This window comes from Oncorhynchus mykiss, chromosome 5 (assembly GCF_057628025.1).
Source record: "Oncorhynchus mykiss isolate SJ-2025 chromosome 5, ASM5762802v1, whole genome shotgun sequence".
Taxonomy (NCBI): Eukaryota; Metazoa; Chordata; class Actinopteri; order Salmoniformes; family Salmonidae; genus Oncorhynchus; species Oncorhynchus mykiss.
The window spans coordinates 25,063,905-25,087,024 of NC_143026.1; the positions used below are offsets into that span (position 1 = coordinate 25,063,905).

The following is a 23,120-nucleotide window of genomic DNA, read 5'->3' on the forward strand; positions in this document are numbered from 1 at the left end:
TTAAGTGGCTCTTTCTTTGTAGAATGTTGACAGCTGTATATAACACATTGTATTGCTAAGATGCTCAAACCTAACTTAATAGCTACACTCACCGACACAGGATAAGCTTTATCCCTCATGCTGGCCCTGACCAAACCGGTAAGTTGGCCCTCACTATAGCTGCACTTCTCCACATGGCAAGACTTATAGTGGTCTTCTCCCCTTTCAATGCTCTTATGTTCATCCTTGAAAATGCCATAAGATCTGAAATAGACACCAAAGTCGACATACTGTACAAACAATTATCTAGGCTAAATTGAATGTTTTTAAGTATTTATTTGTTGTAGTGTGGACAGTAACATTAGTTTTATCTTAAAAATAATTATTTGAGAAATATGTTTTTATATATATATATTTTTTTTTAAATGTTCAGTTCATAAAATATCATTTAAAACTATGCATTTAGGTGTCTGTAATAGAATATACTTGTTAAAAATGAATGTAGACATTAATGAATTAAATGCATTTCTTCTATAGCTTTCAAAATCATCATCAAAGTCATCTACGGTTAATACATATAATTGTAACACACCCACATCGTACCACACCCCCAAGACTGAAATATATATTTTTAATGAGCAGCAGTTCAATCGCTACATGCCGCGTTCATGTGCTGTTCACTAAGAGTTTCCTAGTTCTGACTAGCACGTGAATGCGGAATCAGTGCATAAGCTTATCATGTGCGTCAAATTTATATGGCACATTTCTACATTGATTCATCTGTCCAAAAATACAACACAGAATTGAGAGAAACAACAGCATTGCAATGGCAAACTTTTATTAAGACTGATGAGGGAAGCTCCAATTCTTTCTATTTGAATCCATGAAACAAAGATTGGCTTAGTGGAATGATGATCATTTGCTGCTATTCAATCACTCTCCCTACTTTCCCCAGGTTCACTCTTCTCAGTCGTTTGACAGCCTCAGAAAGCATCTTCTTGTTTTGAGATTGCTCCCTCTTCATTATCTCAATTTTATTCTTCAGTTTCAGATTTTCCAAGTAGAAATTCTGAGGGGAAAACCAACATGTAGAGAATACAAGTTAAGAATATGCATTGCTGTTATAAAATCTATATTTTTCACTGACAATGTTGCTCAGACAAAATGCATGTGAGGTGAGCTGCAGTGTTCACATTTAAACCCTGACTGGTGATACATGGGGAGGATCTCTACCTCTTGGCTCTGGGAGAAATTCACAGAGTCACTCTGAGAACGCCTTTCTTGGAGCCTCAGAAGATGACAGGCACCGATGGTAGATGAGAGATGCTTGATGTACTTCTGATCCACCTGAACCGGAGAGGCATCAAACAGCACCAGTGAGATAAAATGATGAAAGGAAAACGGAGCACTGCTTTAATCACGTGAGCATAACTTCTCAAATGTGGTTTGGGGAAAATGTGAATAATCGTACTATTGAAACACTCAAATTCCGAAGGACTCACTGCTGACTGTGACGTGGGATTGGAATTGTTGTTGTGGCACCCCTGTAGTAGCCTACTCATCTTATTGGTCATTGTCTTCCCTTCTGATATCAGTCTCTGCATGTTGATGCAATCATCTTCCTGGCCAGTGACATTAGGGCTCTTGTCATTTGCCCACAGTGGGGATAGGCTACTGTTCAATAAGGACGGGACCGAGTCATCTATGCTGGAAGTAAGGCTGCTTTGTGAGAGGTTGTCATTGTCCTTCTTGGCATGATCTCTTCTCCCTGAATAATAAAAACAGTTGTGATAAAGTCACTGAATTTAGTTGAATTTGCCATTCAAGTCAACCAATGTGTTGATTTTCCTAAGCAGAAACCTATATTTGAAAGCTAATTTGATTACTAGTGTTACATTTACTGTATGTAGTCTTGATGGTGATACGAGGGACATAAAGCCATTTCAATGAAGCTTCGATTGAAAATATGCTTCCATTTATTTTTACACCATCACAATACATAATGATCACTGAGACATTTCACAGTTCTTACTTGTACCTGAAGGACTGCTCCTGTTTGAATGCCTGGATGCTCCACACTCCACATAGTTGATGTTGATGATCATTGGAGGGCACTCGGGCCAACCAGAATGCTCAGGGTGTTTCTCCTCTGTAGCTTTAGTCCGTATTGTGTCCTTATCGGCATGCTGTGCTCTGATTCGCTGGATCTCAGAGAGGAGTTGATTTAGCTTGGGGTTGTCCGGGAGACCGCCTCCAAACTCTGATGTTGGATGAAAGTGTAGCAACTCAACAGAATCAACATCACATCTAGCAAGAATAACTGTAGATGGAGAGAAGAAGTGAGGGACCTTCTTGTATACATTACCAGTGGGGTTGACTGCAGCTGTCCTCATCTGCTTGGACCCCTGCATCTCCTCACAAAATGACTTGAGGAGCTCATTGCTGTTGGTGAGCTGTTTTTGATAGGCATCGAGTTCTCCCTTCAACCTTAGACATTGAAATAAACTCACATCAAGTCTACTATTTGTCTGTCAACATCTAACTCGATCAGCCTGAGAGACAGTTCTGTTTTAGCCATCTGTTCTGCAGTACCGTTGTCAAACCAAAGAAACTCTGCCCCAGGCTATAATTCAATGGAATATTAACAGTCAAGGCTGGGATGAAGGAGTCTGGAGATTGGACTCCTACTATTTTCTATACTTATTATTACTTCCTCCAACCTGTCTATCTCTTCCTGTGTGGAGCTAAGTGAGCCTTCCAGGCTCCTGTTGTTGTCCTCAGAGCGTGCGAGCCTCTCTGTCAGCCTCTCTCTCTCCTCCCTCAGCATATCACTCTCTCTCTGGAGCTGTGTGAGCTCACAAGCTGTCTCAACCAGAGACGCCTTCAGTCTCTCTGACTCAGCATGCACGCCTGGACATCAGAACAAAAGCATGTACAGTAACAGTTCACCCCTGACTATTCCCTCTGAACAGTCACGCAGTTAAGTGTGAAGGTAAGTGTGTTCACCACTTGAATAACTAGGTAGTTATTGTAAAATAATTTGTTGGCTAATTAACTTTAGTCTAACTCCAGTTTTTGTGTAAACCTTTAATTTACATTAATGCATGATTTACGTCCAATATAAGTGTGCATCTCAAGTTATGATTTGTCCCTAAATAAATAAATAATGATCCCTGTGTCTGACTGACCTGGGTGGTTCTGTCCCATCTCTGTCCCTGCCTGCTGGGCCTTATGGTTCTTCAGATGCTCCTGGAGCCTCCCGTTTGCCTGAATGCTCTCCTTCAGACTCTGTCTCAGCCTCAAGATCTCCTGCAGCTGCTCCTTCATTTCTTCTTCCACTGTGAGTGAGTTGGAGGGGGAGAAACATCGTCCATCACCCCCCTCTCTCTGAGCCATAATGGATCTGCACAGGTCCAGCTGGCTGCGCAGGGTCTTGTTGAGGTGCTTGCTAGCCCTCAGTCTGTCCAGCAGACTGCCATTCTCCCTCTGCAAAAGTTGGAGACACCTCTCACACTTGGTCGGGCCAGCCTCAGTTGCAGGAACTGGGAAGAGGGCGGAGGAGAGAGTGAAATGGAAAATAAAAGAGAGGGAGGAAGAAAGGAAAAGGTGAATGAGAGAGTAAGAGTCTTTATGAGTCTTTTATAATGACACTTCAGCCACAGACCACAGACAGACCACTTACACTCACCTTCACTGTTCTCTGGGATGGTGTGGTTGTCAGGGTCCAGAGTCTCTCTCTGACAGGGATTAGTTCTCCCCCCCTCCCTTTGGACTGCAAAATGCTCCAGGCACTAATCAAAAACACACAGTAAGATTGAGAAGAGTAGAAAATTAGAAATGGGAACTGTAGATAATTGATTGAATTACAATATAATTGACCCCAGTTCTGATGGTCTACAGTTCAGAGACCTCTGAGCACTTCTCTTGCAGGGAGGCAGAGATCTGAATCTGTGCTGTGGATAGCTGCTCCTGCCACTTCCCATAGTCCTCAAGCTCCAGCGTATGCTTGGCCAGAATCTGGCTGTGATGTTCTCTCAACTCCTTCAAAGAGAAAATATAAATTAGTTTCTGGCTGCGTTGTCTCAACGTCTGTGATTAAAGGAAAGAGAGGAGACAGAACCTTTTAGCCAAAGGTAGTGTATTATGCACACCTATATATAGTTCTGGTAGAAACTATTTTCGTTACCTTGAACATCTGTTCATTGATGGTGATGTAAGACATTAGCTTCTCTACTGTGAGTTTGTAGTTCGTTAGCTGTATCTCCTTGTCTGCTGTGCTCTCCATTAACAGCATGTCCTTCTTTTTCAACATCTGATCCAGTTGCTCCAGCTTCATACCACTGTCCTCAGTCTGTCTCTGTAGTTTCTGTTCTGCCAGTTGATTTTCTAGCAACAGTTTGTCCTTATCATCAGTGATCTGTGCCAAAATGTCCACATTCTCCTTGAGTCTCTGTTCCAGCTGCTCCAACTTCCTGTCTCTGTCCTCCGCTTGACGCTGCAGTTTCCTGTCTGTAAGTTGATTGTCCTGCAGATATTTGCCAGTAGTATAAGACAAAATGTCCTCCATTTCCCTGAGTTTCTCCTCCAGCTGCTCCGCATTCCTGTTGCTGTCTTCAGCTTCACCCTGCAGTTTCTCAATTTCAAGTTGATGGTCTGTCATCTGTGTCTCCTTTTCCTGGGTTGTCTGAAACAAAATGGCTTCTGTCTCTTTTAGCCTCTGTTCCAGTTGCCCCAGCTCTTTGTTGCTACCCTCAGCCTGACTATGCAACCGGCCAACCATGATCTGGGGAATGAGATGAGACAAATAGTCCAGAAATAGGTACAATACATTCCCAATTTTCATTCCATAACTAGAAATTACACTGTGAAATGGTAATTATATAAGAATGACCAAATAATTACTTAGAATTGTCACTCTACCTCTAGATCCTCTGAGTTCCCATTGACAACCTCCTGTAGCTGGGATATGATAGCGTCTTTCTCCTGGAGCTCCTGGTCCAAGCCCTTCATCACTGACTCTAATGACTACAGGAGAGAGACAGGAATAAGAATCCTGAAATGATATCTGATGTTTATCACTTAACACCAGATTAATTGCAGTAGGTTGAGTACCTATATTATCAACTCAATGAGTCACATATATGTGTAGAACACGAGTCTCCACTACACTGCAGTCACTTGAGAGTTATGCACTGAAGGTTCATATAGACAGAGTTACAAAATAACAGCTTCCTAGGTTTGAGACCCCTAGTCTAAGTGACTCTTGTATAAGGACATACATTCCTTGTAGATTTGTACTAAAATGCAGAACAATGAGGTGTCTGTTACCTTTAGCACTTGAGCATTGATGCTGGTGGCAGACTGGATCTCTTCCATTGTGAGTTGGTGGTCAGTCAGCTGGCTCTGCTTATCTGCATTGGTTTGAGCCAACATGTCCGTTGTCTCTCTCAGTCTCTGCTCCAGTCGTTCTAGCTCCCTGTTTCTTTCCTCCATCTGGCTGTGGAACTGACCAGCCATGACCTGAAGAGATATTACCGGCAATATGACAGAAACTCTGAATGAGATTAATTTGAATAAGACTTTTTTTGCTCATGTTCAACTTCGCTAGGGTGTAGTTGTTTCCTACAAACCATTTTTAAATCTGCTTTTTAAATCTGTTTATTTAGCAACGTCCAGAATCTTCTGGGTAGCATTTTTGGGGAATATAGCATTCAAAAGCATAATTTTGTCCTCCTATACCTCCATGTCCTTGTTCTTCCTGTCCAGAGCGACCTGTAGGTGTGCAAAGGACCTGTCATTGACTTGTAGTGTTTGGCACAGGCTCTCCTCCAGCTCCTGCTTGGCTCCCTGCAGACGGTTAAACACATCCCTGGTCTGAGCCATCTCCATGTCTCGCTGTAGCATCAGAGCATCCACACTCTGCTCAGCACAATACATTGTATTATTAACATTAATAACATACAACATAAACAATTAAGAAGACTGACATGAACACAACAAAGTGATATATCACAGGGGAGATAGTTTCACCAGAGGGGTAGGCAAGTGAGGTAAACATACATTTATCAGATCTTGACAGCAAGACAGCTGATTGTTCCTATCTTGCAGATCGGTTAGCTTCTGCATCAGTAAAGACAGGTTTGAAGAACTGGCGTTTCCTTTCCCTTCAATGGCAGTGAGGATCTCATCCTTGGCTTGCTAGGAAAATATAGGGATTCTCTTATCAATTAACAAACCACATTCAATATGTGGTTAAGTACTGGAATCACCACAATGTAATAGTATGCAATGTGGTAAAGTACATTTATAGCATCTTGGATGTGAGACAGGAGATCTTCTTGGGCAGGCGGGTGTGTTTGGATGTCCAGCAGAGCCTCAATCTCCCTGTTCTGCTCTACCACAGACAGCAGCTCTTCCCTGGCTCTCTGCACCAGAAAACATATAGCTAGTTGAGTCTTTCAATCTACTCTATTTCTAAAAAAAATACAAAGGTATGGAAATGTACAATGAGCAAAAGCCCCAAAGAATATGATATGTGTGACTGTGAATCTCACCTCAGAATTCTCTTTCACCTCTTCAATCTGCTGCTGTAACACTGATTCCTGATGGTGACCAGTGGTAATGTCAGGGCATGTGCACACATGGCCCTCCTGAGAAAGAGAATGTCAAAATTGGTTCCCTTTCACACACCTGTGTATATTATCCAGTGAACACATTGACAGTCAATGGAAACGATATGATACCAATACGGTATGCTTTTTCACACAGTGCTTGCCTAGACCTAATACCTGTAGCAATTTATCTTTTTCCTGCAGTGTGCAGTTGAATGTCTTTACGGCAGCTTCCAGCTCCTTCAGATTAATCTCATTCTCTGTTAGGAGGAAGTCTTTCTCTGCCATCTCTTCATTGGACTGTTCCAAAGCATCCTGGAGCTCCTGACAGACAAAGGAACAGTACTTGAACAGATAGAATAGTGATCTGCTTATCTATGCTGATTAAGCTGATTAGCTTATCAGTTCCTGAATTTCATGTATCTGAAAAATATGTGAAAAATTACACAAACATGTCACAGGAGAAGTGGATAATTTAACACCAGAATTGGAGTACAGAGGACCTGTAGAGAAAAGGCCTGTGCGTTACCTTGGTCTTTGAGTCATATTTGATCTTCTCATTGGCCAGTTCATTCTCAAGAGTCTGGGGAAAAACCAACAACAACATTCTCAGGGATGGATAAATAAGAGCTACACAATAGATGGATGGATCTACAAAACAATAGTTTTGGTCAGCGTATGAACATCTGTGAGTTCTTACATGGATTGTATCCTCATGGCTAAACAGCAGATTGTTGAGAGTCAGCAGTTCTTTCTCCTTCTCCCCCAGACATGTCTGAAGCTGGCCTATCGTGTCTGTCACTCCATCGCTTGACTAAACGTGAAAAGGGACAGAGGTTAAAGATGGGTCAACTTGACATTATGTAACCTAACTTACTCCATTACTCCAGCATTTCATTTCATTTACATTTTGTTAATTTTGCAGACGCTCTTATCCAGAAAGACTCCAAAATGGCAGTCAGCACATTCAACCAAGGTAAGTAAAGTCAACCACAAAACAGTTATGTTGATGCCAGGGATTGAACCCAGAAACTCATACATGCAAAACATGCACTCTACACTGAGCAACATCCCCCTCTATGAATGGATGATATTCATACCTGAACAGCTTTTTTCTTCTCACTATCTTTCTCATGTATTTTGCGGTTGAATTTCAGGATGGCGGCTTCCTGCTCCTTGACTTTAAACTCATACTCAGCCAGCTGGAAATCCTTCTCTGCCATCATATCCTGCATCTCCTGAACAGTGAGTTATCAGCACCATTATTATCATCATTATGACATAATTATTATAGATTTGGGACCTATCTAGTCATTCTCTGTTCCTGCAACTAACACACTGTACTACACCATATATCCAAAAGTATGTGGACACACCTTCAAATGAGTGCATTTGGCTATTTCAGCCACACCCATTGCTGAAAAGTGTATAAAATCAAGCACACAGCCAAAATGAAAGATTCTCCATACACAAACATTGGCAGTAGAATGGCCTTACTGAAGAGCTCAGTGACTTTCAACGTGGAACCGTCATAGGATGCCACCTTTCCAGCAAGTCAGTTCGTCAAATATCTGCCCTGCTAGAGCTACCCCGGTCAACCTAAGTGCTGTTATTGTGAAGTGGAAACGCCTAGGAGCAACAACGACTCAGCCGTAAAATGGTAGGCCCCACAAGCGTCGCCTCCAGGCCACACAAGCTCACAGAACGGGACCGCCGAGTAATGTCCTCGGTTGCAACACTCACTACCGAGTTCAAAACAGCCTTTGGAAGCAACGTCAGCACAATAACTATTCGTTGGGAGCCTCATGAAATGGGTTTCCATGGCCGAACAACCGCACACAAGCCTAAGATCATCATGTGCAATGCCAAGCGTTGGCTGGAGTGGTGTAAAGCTCGCCGCCATTGGACTCTGGAGCAGTGGAAACCAGTTCTCTGGAGTCATTAATCACGCTCCACCATCTGGCAGTACGACAGACGAATCTGGGTTGAAGGATGCCAGTAGAATGCTACCTAAGTTTGGTTGAGGAGGAATAGTGGTCTGGGGCTGTTTTTCATGGTTCGGGCTATACCCCTTAGTTCCAATGGAGTGAAATCTTAATGCTACATCATGCAATGACATGGTAAACGATTCTGTGCTTCCAACTTTGTGGCAACAATTTGGGAAAGGCCCTTTCCTGTTTCAGACAATGCCCCCGTGGACAAAGCCAGGTCCATACGGAAATGGTTTGTCAGGAACGGTGTGGAAGAACTTGACTGGCCTGCACAGAGCCCTGACCTCACGCCCATCAAACAACTTTGGGATTAATTGGAATGCCGTCTGCATACCAAGCCTAATCGCCCAACATCCGTGCCCGACCTCACATTGGGCCAATATGTAATTTGATTCTTGATTTGATCATGAATTTAGGATCTTGTGTCTCATTCCACCTTCAGGTGTCTGTCATATTTCCTCTTCTCTCTGCCATGATCCTGTTCCAGAGCCTGAGAAAAAAAGGTTATAAAGGTTAGTGACTGACACACACACATGCAGAAACACACACAGACACACACACACACACACTGACCTGCAGGTCCATCTCTCTCTGAGCAATGAGAGATGACAGCTGGCGGTCAGGGTCAGCTGATGGCTGGTCTCCACTACCCTGGCCAGCACCACTGTATCTCAGCTGGTCTATTAGAGCCTCCTGGGACTTCACAGATGCCTGCAGCTGCTCTATCAGCCTGGGAGAAAGTGAGGGACATAGAGAGAGAGATAATGAAAGAAGAAGAGGAAGATAATTAGAGGGAGAGCGAGAGTACAATCCTGTAACAGGTAAGGACAAACTTGATTCATTGTGATTCCATGGAGGGAACAGATAAACCTAAGGAGGTCTCCAGTCTCTCCTACCAGTCTCTCTCTTCCAGCAGACTGAGTAGGTCCTGGAACTTCTCCGGGTTCTGGTCTGGTTCCTGTTCCTTGGATAGGGGGTCAGTCTGTGTGGGTGCATCGGACTGGGAGTGTTCAGGCTGGGTGGGGGTGTCCAACTGGGAATGGTCAGTCTGTGTGGGTACGTCAGATTGGGAGTGACCCTCCCCCTGAAGCTCCTTCTCCAGCTCCAGGCAATGCGTCCTCTCATGATCCAACATGGTTGTCAGCTTCCCCACCTCCACTCTGGATGAATCCAGATCCTGGAAATAAATGGGAATGATATTCAGCAAATCTTGGAAGACATTGGAGAACACTTGGTTATGGAATACATCTTCGGCCTAAATGTGTTGTTCAGATACCTTCCCTAGCTGCTGGATCTTGGTGTTGCAGTACTCTCTGAGCTGCTCCATCTGCTCTGGGTAATCTTGACTAGATCATACAAAACACAGATAGATTAGATACAATACCAACAAATATGATTTCTAGTCAGTCAAAATGAAAGGTTCTCAGCTAAACTTACAGTGCAAGGGCAGAGACCCTCTGCAGCTCCTTCATTTCCTCTTTCAGTGTTTCAACCTCTACCTTCAGGTCAATGTTCTGTGTTGAGACAAAATCACATGTAGTTAGTTATACAGTAGGCCAACCTGTACAGTATTCCTTCAATGTAGTTACATGACTGCTGTTCATGGCTTTGTTGAGATCCGTCTCTGATCACTCACTGTTTTGTACATTTCCTCAACAGAGTCATCACACCTCTGCTGCAGCCGCTCCTCGTAGAAGAAGATGCGGAGTTTGAGGTTGAAGTTGTCCTTCTTTAGGTCAGAGATGATCTGAGAACAACAGAATAGCAGAGTTGGACCAGAGTTACATGTACTGCCTATCTATGGCTCTGGTGAGGCCTATTTAGAGCAGCATTTTTTAATGAGTAGTAAGAAATCTTTTGAATTCATGGCCCCATTTTAAATGACTAAATATATTGAAGCCTTCATAAACCCTTTATATGACCGATATGCAAATGTTTTAGAAGTCAGAAATAAGCAACTGTCATGCTATAAATGTTGGTTAAAAGGTTGCCACTATTGGCAAAGCACCAGATCACTTGTTATATCATCCATCCTTAGTACTTTGCTTATAAATCATTTGTGAAGCATTTATCTAGTCGTGCTTATGAAGACGATTATACAAACAGACTAGCCGTCATGTAAGCTAGTGTAGGTCGACGGTCCGCCCCTAGGTGGTGAGGTTAGGCACCAACACATCTGCCACACTGACCCTCAACACAGGGGTCGTGCTTAGTCCACTTCTGTACTCCCTGTTCACCCACGACTGGGAGCCAGGCCTAATCAACCCAGCATCAGTGCCTGACCTCACTAATGCTCTTGTGGCTGAATGGAAGCAAGTCCCCGCAGCAATGTTCCAGCATCTAGTGGAAAGCCTTCCCAGAAGAGTGGAGGCTGTTATATCAGCAACTGGGGGACCACCATATTAATGCCCATGAATATGGAATTAAATGTTCAACGAGCAGGTGTCCACATACTTTTGGTCATGTAGTGTATCTACCTCAATTACCTCGTACCCCTGCACATCAACTCTGTACTGGTACTCTGTGTATGTAGCCAGGTTATCATCGACTCTGTACTGGTACCCTGTGTATATAGCCAGGTTATCATCGACTCTGTACTGGTACCCTGTGTATATAGCCAAGTTATCATCGACTCTGTACTGGTACCCTGTGTATATAGCCAGGTTATCATCGACTCTGTACTGGTACCCTGTGTATATAGCCAGGTTATCATCGACTCTGTACTGGTACCCTGTGTATATAGCCAGGTTATCATCGACTCTGTACTGGTACCCTGTGTATATAGCCAGGTTATCATCGACTCTGTACTGGTACCCTGTGTATATAGCCAGGTTATCATCGACTCTGTACTGGTACCCTGTGTATATAGCCAGGTTATCATCGACTCTGTACTGGTACCCTGTGTATATAGCCAGGTTATCATCGACTCTGTACTGGTACCCTGTGTATATAGCCAGGTTATCATCGACTCTGTACTGGTACCCTGTGTATATAGCCAGGTTATCATCGACTCTGTACTGGTACCCTGTGTATATAGCCAGGTTATCATCGACTCTGTACTGGTACCCTGTGTATATAGCCAGGTTATCATCGACTCTGTACTGGTACCCTGTGTATATAGCCAGGTTATCATCGACTCTGTACTGGTACTCTGTGTATATAGCCAGGTTATCATCGACTCTGTACTGGTACCCTGTGTATATAGCCAGGTTATCATCAACTCTTTACTTTTCTGTTATTTCTCTATTTTCTTCCTCTCTGCATTGTTGAGAAGGGCCCATAAATAAGCGTTTCACTGTCAGTCTACACCTGTTGTTTTCGAAGCATGTGACCGCTGTGTCTGCACCTGTGTTATCTCCTTCATGGTGAATGGTCCATCGGTGGTCAGCAGGTCCAACTGCCCCAGCTCTTCTGCGAGGTCCATTTTTTAACACTCTGCTGACAGTATGGTTTGACCTAAACACGGCCTGGTCTGGTGTTTAGCAAACCAAGCAATGAAACACGTAACCATGAGAATTCCACAAAACATGATATCTCATGTATAATATTTTATATTTAGAGTACTGTATTTCACCTGTTTAGAGCAGTAAAACCATGTTCATATTTGAATACGTCTTGCACCCAACTGCTTCTCCTTACCTTCAATGACACCAAAGCACATTCTAGAACTCAGTAAATAATTTGATGCCGGACTGATGTGATGTAACAATTGTCTCCTAGGTAACAACATGAAGCTTCTACATTCCTTAAAAGTGATAGCTATCATTAAGAAACTTTCCCACCTTCTTTGATATCATCAGCGAGGATGAGGCGATTTGACTGATGTATGCAGTGGTGATGTTAGTATGAAAATCTTGGTGTACATGTATTTTTTAAAAGATGCTTGTCAGCAAAGCCACTACACAACACAAGACAATACACAAATTGCACTATAACGGTGACAAACGGTGCCCACAAACTGTTAGGGCCTACATAAAGCTGTCCCAACAGCAGAGTCCCAACAGCAGTCCCAACAACTTACCACTGCTACACCGGGCTATCAGCGGAGCCTTGTCTGGCTGTGAAACAGTTAATTTGGGGGGGTGGAGACAATCACAGGAACAGGTGAAACAGATCAGGGCGTGTCACCCTATGCTCTGTATTTTCCGCTGGCTGCACTGAAAGCACTGAGCTAGGCGGAAACATCTGCATTTTGGTGCTGCCTTACTCAAGAAAGTAAAAAGAGCCCATGTTTGTATGCGTCTTTATTAACTTAATATTATTATTTTTTAACATTGTTTGCAAACTGATATGTTAAATGTATTAATGCCAAAATAACATGCAAAACAGGAAACCTGAAGAGAGAGAAAAAAACAAAAAAAACAGGCAACAGGTCGCCACTGGATGGCGTCCACGATACTGAAATACATGGATATTACAATGCATATACAATAAGACATTCAAGTTGAACGCACAAGTAAAATTCATGATAACAACATGTACATTAAGGAGACTCAATGTGTTGATTAATGTTTATTTACCACCATCTTTGATGGCCAAAGATCATATTCAAATATAGCCTTTCTTCTGTGATATCAAATCTCTGGTGAAATAAAACGTTGAGGTCACAGTATGTGACAGTATGTAGTACGGAGATACTGCCATCTTGTGGTAAAGGTGAAGAACAACCTTCCCGGTGTCCTCCGTAGACAATTTAACTATATATTTCTGCGATAACGGGAGTATACATTTTTGAGGAAACGGCAACTGCAAAAACTTTATTTCAATTATATATTCAATTACATTCCCAATGCTTTGTTTAGAAAAGCGTACTTTTTCTCTACATGTACGGAAGGGGATGTAGCTCAGTGGTAGAGCGCATGCTTTGCATGTATGAGGCCCCGGGTTCAATCCCCGGCATCTCCACAGTTGTTTTCACAATTTTGAATAACCAAATCTCTATGGATTTCACCCGTAGTTTAGTTTAGCTCAGTGTTATTGGTCAAACAAAATACGTAAGCAGCACGCACTGCTTATTTAAACTCAGACTTGTGTTCGAATGTGACCACTCAAGGCTTCCTCTCTGCATGACTACAGACCATTGAGATTGATGAAAACACAGAGGACATCCTGATGTCCACTACAGAAGACATTTATGAACAAGCTCTTATTTAGATCGTATTTAATCAGTGGTGTCTATTCATGGATCCAAGGGAAGCCAGGCTTCCCCAAAAATGGACCAATAAAAAAAAAAATAATAATAATTCATCTTTCATCTCTCTGTGTTTCATAATGTTCCTTAAATTCGCAAGAGGCTGAATAAATCTCACAGGAGAAAGCATCCGTGTGAGCGAATCAGCGCCCCTCTGTCTCTCTAAATGTAGGCCATCTATCTGATGCTGTCTGTTGTCTCCTATCAAATCCCATTGAGAGCACCTTACTGACAGAAAAACTTGAATTGCTGCATCTCGTTGTGTTGTTGTCCTCCGGTGGCTAGCTAGCTAAAATTGTCCCCTTCCTAAATTAGACATGGATGGAGATAGGGATTTGGACTTGTGATTTTACATAATTCTCACTGCTAGCCAATTGGCGATTCTGATCCAACCATAAATTCATACATTGTTGTGCCCCTGGCCTGAGTGGATGGAAGTTCAATATGTAGCTAGATGTAGAAGGCGAATGTTAACTAGCTAACGTTGCCCATGAATGGAAGTTAGGCTACTGAGCAAGCATTTTAGCCAGGTAGAGTAGTGCAACAAAAACTAAAAGGCCGCAAAACCTGGACCTATAGGGGAGGGTCCGGGTAGGCATCTATCCGTGGTGGCGGCTCTGGTGCGGGACATAGACCCCGCTCCACCTCTGGCTCACCCCACTTTCTGAATCCTGGCTCAGGAAGGCCACCAAAAATTCTGAGATTTCCATACCCAACTATAACATCTTCCGTCAAGATAGAACTGCCAAAGGGGGAGGAGTTGCAGTCTACTGCAAAGATAGCCTGCAAAGTAATGTCATACTTTCCAGGTCCATACCCAAACAGTTCGAACTACTAATTTTGAAAATGACTCTCTCCAGAAATAAGTCTCTCACTGTTGCCGCCTGCTACCGACCCCCCTCAGCTCCCAGCTGTGCCCTGGACACCATTTGTGAATTGATCGCCCCCCATCTAGCTTCAGAGTTTGTTCTGTTAGGTGACCTAAACTGGGATATGCTTAACACCCCGGCAGTCCTACAATCTAAGCTAGATGCCCTCAATCTCACTCAAATCATCAAGGAACCCACCAGGTACAACCCTAACTCTGTAAACAAGGGCACCCTCATAGACGTCATCCTGACCAACTGGCCCTCCAAATACACCTCCGCTGTCTTCAACCAGGATCTCAGCGATCACTGCCTCATTGCCTGCATCCGCTACGGAGCCGCAGTCAAACGACCACCCCTCATCACTGTCAAACGCTCCCTAAAACACTTCTGTGAGCAGGCCTTTCTAATCGACCTGGCCCGGGTATCCTGGAAGGACATTGACCTCATCCCGTCAGTTGAGGATGCCTGGTCTTTCTTTAAAAGTAACTACCTCACCATTTTAGATAAGCATGCTCCGTTCAAAAAATGCAGAACTAAGAACAGATATAGCCCCTGGTTCACTCCAGACCTGACTGCCCTCGACCAGCACAAAAACATCCTGTGGCGGACTGCAATAACATCGAATAGTCCCCGCGATATGCAACTGTTCAGGGAAGTCAGGAACCAATACACACAGTTAGTCAGGAAAGCTAAAGCCAACTTCTTCAGGCAGAAGTTTGCATCCTGTAGCTCCAACTCCAAAAAGTTCTGGGACACTGTGAAGTCCATGGAGAACAAGAGCACCTCCTCCCAGCTGCCCACTGCACTGAGGCTAGGTAACACGGTCACCACCGATAAATCCATGATTATCGAAAACTTCAACAAGCATTTCTCAACGGCTGGCCATGCCTTCCGCCTGGCTACTCCAACCTCGGCCAACAGCTCCCCCCCCCCCCGCAGCTACTCGCCCAAGCCTCTCCAGGTTCTCTTTTACCCAAATCCAGATAGCAGATGTTCTGAAAGAGCTGCAAAACCTGGACCCGTACAAATCAGCTGGGCTTGACAATCTGGACCCTCTATTCCTGAAACTATCCGCCGCCATTGTCGCAACCCCTATTACCAGCCTGTTCAACCTCTCTTTCATATCGTCTGAGATCCCCAAGGATCTTGGATTGGAAAGCTGCCGCAGTCATCCCCCTCTTCAAAGGGGGCGACACCCTGGACCCAAACTGTTACAGACCTATATCCATCCTGCCCTGCCTATCTAAGGTCTTCGAAAGCCAAGTCAACAAACAGGTCACTGACCATCTCGAATCCCACCGTACCTTCTCCGCTGTGCAATCTGGTTTCCGAGCCGGTCACGGGTGTACCTCAGCCACGCTCAAGGTACTAAACGATATCATAACCGCCATCGATAAAAGACAGTACTGTGCAGCTGTCTTCATAGACCTTGCCAAGGCTTTCGACTCTGTCAATCACTGTATTCTTATCGGCAGACTCAGTAGCCTCGGTTTTTCGGATGACTGCCTTGCCTGGTTCACCAATTACTTGGTTCAGTGTGTCAAATCGGAGGGCATGCTGTCCGGTCCTCTGGCAGTCTCTATGGGGGTGCCACAGGGTTCAATTCTTGGGCCGACTCTTTTCTCTGTATATATCAATGATGTTTCTCATGCTGCGGGCGATTCCCTGATCCACCTCTACGCAGACGACACCATTCTGTATACTTCCGGCCCGTCCTTGGACACTGTGCTATCTAACCTCCAAACGAGCTTCAATGCCATACAGCACTCCTTCCGTGGCCTCCAACTGCTCTTAAACGCTAGTAAAACCAAATGCATGCTTTTCAACCGTTCGCTGCCTGCACCCGCACGCCTGACCAGCATCACCACCCTGGATGGTTCCGACCTTGAATATGTGGACATCTATAAGTACCTAGGTGTCTGGCTAGACTCTAAACTCTCCTTCCAGACCCATATCAAACATCTCCAATAGAAAATCAAATCAAGAGTCGGCTTTCTATTCCGCAACAAAGCCTCCTTCACTCACGCCGCCAAACTTACCCTAGTAAAACTGACTATCCTACCGATCCTCGACTTCGGCGATGTCATCTACAAAATTGCTTCCAACACTCTACTCAGCAAACTGGATGCAGTTTATCACAGTGCCATCCGTTTTGTCACTAAAGCACCTTATACCACCCACCACTGCGACTTGTATGCTCTAGTCGGCTGGCCCTCGCTACATATTCGTCGCCAGACCCACTGGCTCCAGGTCATCTACAAGTCCATGCTAGGTAAAGCTCCGCCTTATCTCAGTTCACTGGTTACGATGGCAACACCCATCCGTAGCACGCGCTCCAGCAGGTGTATCTCACTGATCATCCCTAAAGCCAACACCTCATTTGGCCGCCTTTCGTTCCAGTTCTCTGCTGCCTGTGACTGGAACGAATTGCAAAAATCGCTGAAGTTGGAGACTTTTATCTCCCTCACCAACTTCAAACATCTGCTATCTGAGCAGCTAACCGATCGCTGCAGCTGTACATAGTCTATTGATAAATACAGTGCCTTGCGAAAGTATTCGGCCCCCTTGAACTTTGTGACCTTTTGCCACATCTCAGGCTTCAAACATAAAGATATAAAACTGTATTTTTTTGTGAAGAATCAACAACAAGTGGGACACAATCATGAAGTGGAACGACATTTATTGGATATTTCAAACTTTTTTAACAAATCAAAAACTGAAAAATTGGGCGTGCAAAATTATTCAGCCCCTTTACTTTCAGTGCAGCAAACTCTCTCCAGAAGTTCAGTGAGGATCTCTGAATGATCCAATGTTGACCTAAATGGCTAATGATGATAAATACAATCCACCTGTGTGTAATCAAGTCTCCGTATAAATGCACCTGCACTGTGATAGTCTCAGAGGTCCGTCAAAAGCGCAGAGAGCATCATGAAGAACAAGGAACACACCAGGCAGGTCCGAGATACTGTTGTGAAGAAGTTTAAAGCCGGATTTGGATACAAAAATATTTCCCAAGCTTTAAACATCCCAAGGAGCACTGTGCAAGCAATAATATTGAAATGGAAGGAGTATCAGACCACTGCAAATCTACCAAGACCTGGCCGTCCCTCTAAACTTTCAGCTCATACAAGGAGAAGACTGATCAGAGATGCAGCCAAGAGGCCCATGATCACTCTGGATGAACTGCAGAGATCTACAGCTGAGGTGGGAGACTCTGTCCATAGGACAACAATCAGTCGTATATTGCACAAATCTGGCCTTTATGGAAGAGTGGCAAGAAGAAAGCCATTTCTTAAAGATATCCATAAAAAGTGTCGTTTAAAGTTTGCCACAAGCCACCTGGGAGACACACCAAACATGTGGAAGAAGGTGCTCTGGTCAGATGAAACCAAAATTGGCAACAATGCAAAACGTTATGTTTGGCGTAAAAGCAACACAGCTCATCACCCTGAACACACCATACCCACTGTCAAACATGGTGGTGGCAGCATCATGGTTTGGGCCTGCTTTTCTTCAGCAGGGACAGGGAAGATGGTTAAAATTGATGGGAAGATGGATGGAGCCAAATACAGGACCATTCTGGAAGAAAACCTGATGGAGTCTGCTAAAGACCTGAGACTGGGACGGAGATTTGTCTTCCAACAAGACAATGATCCAAAACATAAAGCAAAATCTACAATGGAATGGTTCAAAAATAAACATATCCAGGTGTTAGAATGGCCAAGTCAAAGCCCAGACCTGAATCCAATCGAGAATCTGTGGAAAGAACTGAAAACTGCTGTTCACAAATGCTCTCCATCCAACCTCACTGAGCTCGAGCTGTTTTGCAAGGAGGAATGGGAAAAAATGGCAGTCTCTTGATGTGCAAAACTTATAGAGACATACCCCAAGCGACTTACAGCTGTAATCGCAGCAAAAGGTGGCGCTACAAAGTATTAACTTAAGGGGGCTGAATAATTTTGCACGCCCAATTTTTCAGTTTTTGATTTGTTAAAAAAGTTTGAAATATCCAATAAATGTCGTTCCACTTCATGATTGTGTCCCACTTGTTGTTGATTCTTCACAAAAAAATACAGTTTTATATCTTTATGTTTGAAGCCTGAAATGTGGCAAAAGGTCGCAAAGTTCAAGGGGGCCGAATACTTTCGCAAGGCACTGTAGCCCACCCATTTTCACCTACCTCATCCCCATACTGTTTTTATTTATTTATTTTTCTGCTCTTTTGCACACCAATATCTCTACCTGTACATAACAATCTGATCATTTATCACTCCAGTGTTAATCTGCATAATTGTAATTATTCGCCTACCTTCTCATGCCTTTTGCACACAATGTATATAGACTCCCCTTTTTTCTACTGTGTTATTGACTTGTTAATTGTTTACTCCATGTGTAACTCTGTGTTGTCTGTTCACACTGCTATGTCTTATCTTGGCCAGGTCGCAGTTGCAAATGAGAACTTGTTCTCAACTAGCCTACCTGGTTAAATAAAGGTGAAATAAAAAAATAAAAAATAAAAAACTTTGGTGGCGCCTCTGGTGTGGGGAACCTCGTTACCGACCCTGGACTGGGGACCCTCTCTGCGGGCCCCGGATTGGGAACCCTCACTGCGGGCCTCGGACTGGGGACCATCGTTGCGGGCCCCGGATTGGGTACCCTATTTGCGGGCCCCGGACTGGGCACTCCCGTTGCGGGCCCCGGACTGGGCACCCTTGTTGCGGGCCCCAGACTGGGAACCCTCGCTGCGGGCCCCGGACAGGGCAACCTCGCTGCGGGCCCCGGACTTGGCACCCTCGTTGCGGGCCCTGCAGCTGCATCCCTGCGCCTTCTTCTCCCACTCCCACTGCCATGGAGAGGAAATATGATGTGGGGAATCGGGAGCTTCTCGCGGTGAAGATGGCATTGGAGGAATGGAGGCACTGTTTTTACAACTAATACCGGTTTGCCTGAGGCTGATGCTGTGCAGGTGTTTGTACACATGCGTATACACACACTCTCCTTCAAATAAGCACATACAAGAACACACACATACACGTAATAGTGCCAGACATGCACACAAACATATACAGTTGCTATTGCTGTCATGATTTTAGTTGTCCTTGATGTCCTTTGTTTTAAATGTATTATTAAAAAAGAAATGCATTGTTGTTTGCTGTTTTCTTATTTTCCTTTTTTCTCTTTAGATCATTCTCTTGGTTGTTGGTGCATTGGGGGGTTCTTGTGGATGGGAAATGGAATTAATTGTATTTTTTATTTCATTTAATCTTATCTTTTTATCTTCCTGGGGGGGACTGTGGGAGGGGTCTCGAATAGTTGAGGGACAGCTATTGAGCAACTGTGGGGGGATCTTGGAGGGTTCGGGTTCACGTTTTTTGGCCTGGTGGTAGATCGGTCAACATGTCCTTGAGCAGGGCATTGACCCTCGATGCTTCTGTGTGTTGCACTGAATGGGAATCTGTTGGATGACTGGTATGAAGTAGTTATTGAGCGGCTTCACTGCAAGTTTATTGTATGTTTCGAATATTCAATAAAAATAATAAACATTTTAAAAAGTTGTTCTTTGCCCTTGTTTTTGTTCTTTTCCCTCCTTCTCTGTTCTCACAAATGTTTTATCAGCCAGTCCCCAGTGTTACAGAGAAACACAAATTAAAGCTCCCTGCTCTTTTGTCATCCAGTGCAGGAACATTCCCCTAAAATCTGTGTCTGAGATCCTTACTAATTAAGATTGAGTTAGACGGTCTTTTCCCTCCCCTAAACTCCTGGAGATCATCATTTTGTAAGTGCTTCCTCTTTCCTAAAAAACTATTTGTGGGTCAAGGAAAACAAATGTTGGATGTCATTGAAAAACATTTTTCATAATATGTTTTCTGCCAAGTCATTGTAGATCGAAGGGGCAGCATCACAAAGGCGTCTGTGTGAATGAGTTAAACCATGTCATCTGAATTGCCACAGAGCTGGACCATGGAGAAGGTTAGACAGAGGAGCGCGTAACTCTCTGATTTGAGCTGGAACAGATGACCATAGAAGGAACATAAGGCCTATCACACAGGGGTAACATGACACACTTTAACTGGGAGACAAAATAGAGACATGCAAAACATTCTTTCACTACCCAATAATGAAGAGCACAGTGCTCATACACTGAAGAATTCCCCAAGAGAATAAAGTCACATAACAGGATACAGAAGAATACAGGTTTTTCAGAAGCTGTCAATGATACCAAAGTCCCTAAAGAAGTGACATAGTTTTAGTCAGCATTCAGATGTTCAGGTACAAATGTGCATTTTCATGTTTGTGAGGTGTTTTGCTATGTGTTCTGTGTTGGTATGACAGCTTGGTTAAGATGCGTGAGAAGTGTAAAAAAAAAGACATTTGAAAACCCTTCTTTTTCAATGGCATGTTTGTTCAAGTGAACAGATTCAAAATCAGGGAAACAACCTTAATGAATGCCTGACAATGGCCAATGTCGGAACTGGTCAGAGCACCTTCTAATGATATTAACCAAAGAATACAGTTTCAATGGGATCAATCATTGCTATAGCTATACATCATATAAGATGAAAGACACAGGAGAGGACAAAGCCATGCACGGAACAATCTGTCTGGAACATATGTTTTCATCGTTCTCGTCCTCCACAAAGACGGAGATAAATTTGTTCTCCACCCAAGGCAGCTCTTGACTCTGCAAGGCCAGCACACGGACACACTGCACGTCTTTCCTGAAGTTGAACTTCTTGCCACCGGGCTGCTGCTGCAGCTTGGTCAATGTGTCACTGCTGCCAGTGGCAGCATTGGAGACAATGAAGGCATCGATCTCTAGCTTGGCATTGGACAGGAAAGCACGGATGTTCATCTTGCTCTGGTTGTTGAGGTGGCTGGCAGTGTTGGTGTTCCCCATTCTGCGACTGTTGGTCAGCTGTAGAGAGGAGTGATAGGAGCAGTTAGAGTAGGCCAGGGGTGTGCTCATTAATGTGATACGTTTGGAGCGTTCCAGATAGAAATGTAATGAACAGAACTGACACAAATCCCTGTTCTACATGATGGACAATTATAATTGTTCTGCACCATACATTTCTATCTGGACGTGTTGTAACGTTGCACTCAATTTAACAGGCCCCTGTTGTCGGCTACAGTCTGTAATACAATGATATATTTTTCATTTTTCTCTCTGGCGAAGAGCTCTCGTATAATATGACAACTTTATATCCTCATGACATGTTAAATGTCAACAGATGCTGTCGTTACACCCACTCAAATGGCCTGTTTACTTAACGGTAGTGGAATCCTCAAAAGTGACTGACTTGATGTGGACCGTTGGACAATAATTCACTGACTAGCACAGGAAAGATTCAACCATGGGTCACACTTTCCCTGTGTCTGATAAGAGGAACAGTGAGATGAATTGAAAGTAATTTCTTCCTCTCCTCTTCTCCAGGGGAAGGACTCCCTCCCTCCCGGTCGAGACAAAGGGAGGCCTGTCCTCCATCTGAGAGTTAAATGGTCTCCCACTGAGTCACTCCTCACCTCTCCTTTCCTTACTTGTCATTATCCTTAGATTTCTACAATTCGTTGCTCTGTCCTCTTCTCACCTTTGAAAGGACACAATGGGAGCATGATGACATTTGATGTTGACAGGAAATGTCAAAAAAGAGAATGTAAGATGCTCTTTTGTTGAGGTCTTATTAGAGAATGATCTGTTGACGTCATCATGTCCTTCAATCATCTGGAACAGGACAATATCTGATATCTGTCATCTAATCTGTGCCATCTGTTTATTTCAATTGTTTTCATCAATCTTTGGAAACCTCAGGTCACCTTCTTTGAACGTTTAAAAAATATATAAATACATCTTCCCTCAATTTATGCTAAGATACCTTCACCATATTTACCAATGATTTAAGCTGTTGTATCTTCTTACCATGCTAACATCTTTTCTGTGTTATTTCAGGGATATCACACTTACCTTGATCTGTAGTAGTTTGAAGTGTGAGAGTTGCTGAGTTGTTGAAACGCTGAAGAACACTTATGTATGGATGATGCTGGTCAGACACTGAGGCTATCATTCTGACTTGGTCCAAAGTCCTCTGTTGGTATGCAAATATCATCACACCAATGACACAACACTTATTAACTCAAGTAAGAAAAATGCACACCTGATATGGTCAAGTGCTGGCTGTTAACAATTTCCTTAACATGTACTGGGCCCAGTAAAAAATCAACTCAAAACCCAACAACTTTTACTTAGAAAAATAAACTATTTTTTACAAAAATGCATAATAGCGTAATAATAGTCAATAGACAAAAAACACATGCATTCTGGACCACTCTCAATTCCTTGTCAGTCTATGTAAATAAATGTCAGCCATAAAATAAATAAACGTAAAGGTTCTGTCATCATCTACCCAGACTGCCCTCATATTGTCCCTCGATGGCAGATCCACTCTTGAGCGGTGAAATGACGTGGAGCCGGTGTGTGTTT

At 43.6% G+C, this 23,120-nt stretch overlaps 5 protein-coding genes and 1 non-coding gene across 8 annotated transcripts; 1 reads left to right on the top strand and 5 right to left on the bottom strand.

Annotated features, from left to right (window-relative positions):
* Window positions 1-800: 800 nt before the first annotated feature.
* On the bottom strand, window positions 801-3,770 carry LOC110522848 (uncharacterized). 2 transcript variants are annotated; one of them, XM_090234289.1, is made up of 5 exons: window positions 3,168-3,770; window positions 2,700-2,889; window positions 2,018-2,466; window positions 1,482-1,747; window positions 801-1,326 (listed from the first exon to the last, which is right to left on the bottom strand). In XM_090234289.1, exons 1-5 carry the CDS (start codon window positions 3,373-3,375, stop codon window positions 1,135-1,137), a joined length of 1,305 nt encoding a protein of 434 aa, XP_090090415.1. In that variant the 5' UTR covers window positions 3,376-3,770; the 3' UTR covers window positions 801-1,134. The 2 variants fall into 2 exon arrangements, with proteins under 2 accessions (XP_090090415.1, XP_090090414.1); XM_090234288.1 differs by having other exon boundaries at window positions 1,221-1,747.
* A 118-nt stretch (window positions 3,771-3,888) lies between these two features.
* LOC149983211 (uncharacterized) lies at window positions 3,889-5,916 on the bottom strand. Its single transcript, XM_090236589.1, has 4 exons — window positions 5,719-5,916; window positions 5,308-5,499; window positions 4,900-5,004; window positions 3,889-4,762 (listed from the first exon to the last, which is right to left on the bottom strand). Exons 1-4 carry the CDS (start codon window positions 5,914-5,916, stop codon window positions 4,121-4,123), a joined length of 1,137 nt encoding a protein of 378 aa, XP_090092715.1. The 3' UTR covers window positions 3,889-4,120.
* LOC149983212 (uncharacterized) lies at window positions 5,719-9,758 on the bottom strand. The gene is made up of 9 exons (XM_090234290.1): window positions 9,155-9,758; window positions 9,018-9,071; window positions 7,691-7,828; window positions 7,291-7,404; window positions 7,120-7,173; window positions 6,768-6,914; window positions 6,534-6,629; window positions 6,282-6,404; window positions 5,719-6,177 (listed from the first exon to the last, which is right to left on the bottom strand). The coding sequence occupies exons 1-9, from the start codon at window positions 9,164-9,166 to the stop codon at window positions 5,989-5,991; spliced, it is 927 nt and encodes a 308-aa protein (XP_090090416.1). The 5' UTR covers window positions 9,167-9,758; the 3' UTR covers window positions 5,719-5,988.
* Window positions 9,759-9,857: 99 nt separating this feature from the next.
* LOC149983213 (CDK5 regulatory subunit-associated protein 2-like) lies at window positions 9,858-12,354 on the bottom strand. The gene is made up of 4 exons (XM_090234291.1): window positions 12,156-12,354; window positions 11,928-12,053; window positions 10,218-10,328; window positions 9,858-10,095 (listed from the first exon to the last, which is right to left on the bottom strand). Exons 2-4 carry the CDS (start codon window positions 12,003-12,005, stop codon window positions 10,015-10,017), a joined length of 270 nt encoding a protein of 89 aa, XP_090090417.1. The 5' UTR covers window positions 12,006-12,053; window positions 12,156-12,354; the 3' UTR covers window positions 9,858-10,014.
* A 1,060-nt stretch (window positions 12,355-13,414) lies between these two features.
* Window positions 13,415-13,486, top strand: trnaa-ugc (transfer RNA alanine (anticodon UGC)). The gene has a single exon. It is a non-coding gene; the product is annotated as a tRNA-Ala (tRNA).
* A 7,540-nt stretch (window positions 13,487-21,026) lies between these two features.
* LOC149983214 (uncharacterized) lies at window positions 21,027-23,120 on the bottom strand. 2 transcript variants are annotated; one of them, XM_090234293.1, is made up of 3 exons: window positions 22,605-22,696; window positions 22,166-22,230; window positions 21,027-21,557 (listed from the first exon to the last, which is right to left on the bottom strand). In XM_090234293.1, the coding sequence occupies exon 3, from the start codon at window positions 21,537-21,539 to the stop codon at window positions 21,183-21,185; it is 357 nt and encodes a 118-aa protein (XP_090090419.1). In that variant the 5' UTR covers window positions 21,540-21,557; window positions 22,166-22,230; window positions 22,605-22,696; the 3' UTR covers window positions 21,027-21,182. The 2 variants fall into 2 exon arrangements, with proteins under 2 accessions (XP_090090419.1, XP_090090418.1); XM_090234292.1 differs by lacking the exon at window positions 22,166-22,230 and having other exon boundaries at window positions 22,605-23,120.

Excerpts from the sequence above, each read along its gene's own strand:
- LOC149983214 (XM_090234292.1), bottom strand. The coding sequence starts at position 21,539 with ATGGGGAACACCAACACTGCCAGCCACCTCAACAACCAGAGCAAGATG.
- LOC110522848 (XM_090234288.1), bottom strand. The coding sequence starts at position 3,375 with ATGGCTCAGAGAGAGGGGGGTGATGGACGATGTTTCTCCCCCTCCAAC. Across the intron at positions 2,890-3,167 it reads GATGGGACAGAACCACCCAG|GCGTGCATGCTGAGTCAGAG; the intron begins GTCAGTCAGACA and ends TCTGATGTCCAG. Across the intron at positions 1,748-2,017 it reads AAACAGGAGCAGTCCTTCAG|GGAGAAGAGATCATGCCAAG; the intron begins GTACAAGTAAGA and ends TTTATTATTCAG.
- LOC149983213 (XM_090234291.1), bottom strand. The coding sequence starts at position 12,005 with ATGGACCTCGCAGAAGAGCTGGGGCAGTTGGACCTGCTGACCACCGAT. Across the intron at positions 10,329-11,927 it reads CCATGAAGGAGATAACACAG|ATCATCTCTGACCTAAAGAA; the intron begins GTGCAGACACAG and ends TGTTGTTCTCAG. Across the intron at positions 10,096-10,217 it reads TTGAGGAAATGTACAAAACA|AACATTGACCTGAAGGTAGA; the intron begins GTGAGTGATCAG and ends GTCTCAACACAG.
- LOC149983211 (XM_090236589.1), bottom strand. The coding sequence starts at position 5,916 with ATGTATTGTGCTGAGCAGAGTGTGGATGCTCTGATGCTACAGCGAGAC. Across the intron at positions 5,500-5,718 it reads GGAAGAACAAGGACATGGAG|GTCATGGCTGGTCAGTTCCA; the intron begins GTATAGGAGGAC and ends ATATCTCTTCAG. Across the intron at positions 4,763-4,899 it reads GGAACTCAGAGGATCTAGAG|ATCATGGTTGGCCGGTTGCA; the intron begins GTAGAGTGACAA and ends CTCATTCCCCAG.
- LOC149983212 (XM_090234290.1), bottom strand. Across the intron at positions 7,829-9,017 it reads AATATGACAGACACCTGAAG|GAGATGCAGGATATGATGGC; the intron begins GTGGAATGAGAC and ends CTCACTGTTCAG. Across the intron at positions 7,405-7,690 it reads AGAAGAAAAAAGCTGTTCAG|TCAAGCGATGGAGTGACAGA; the intron begins GTATGAATATCA and ends TTTCACGTTTAG.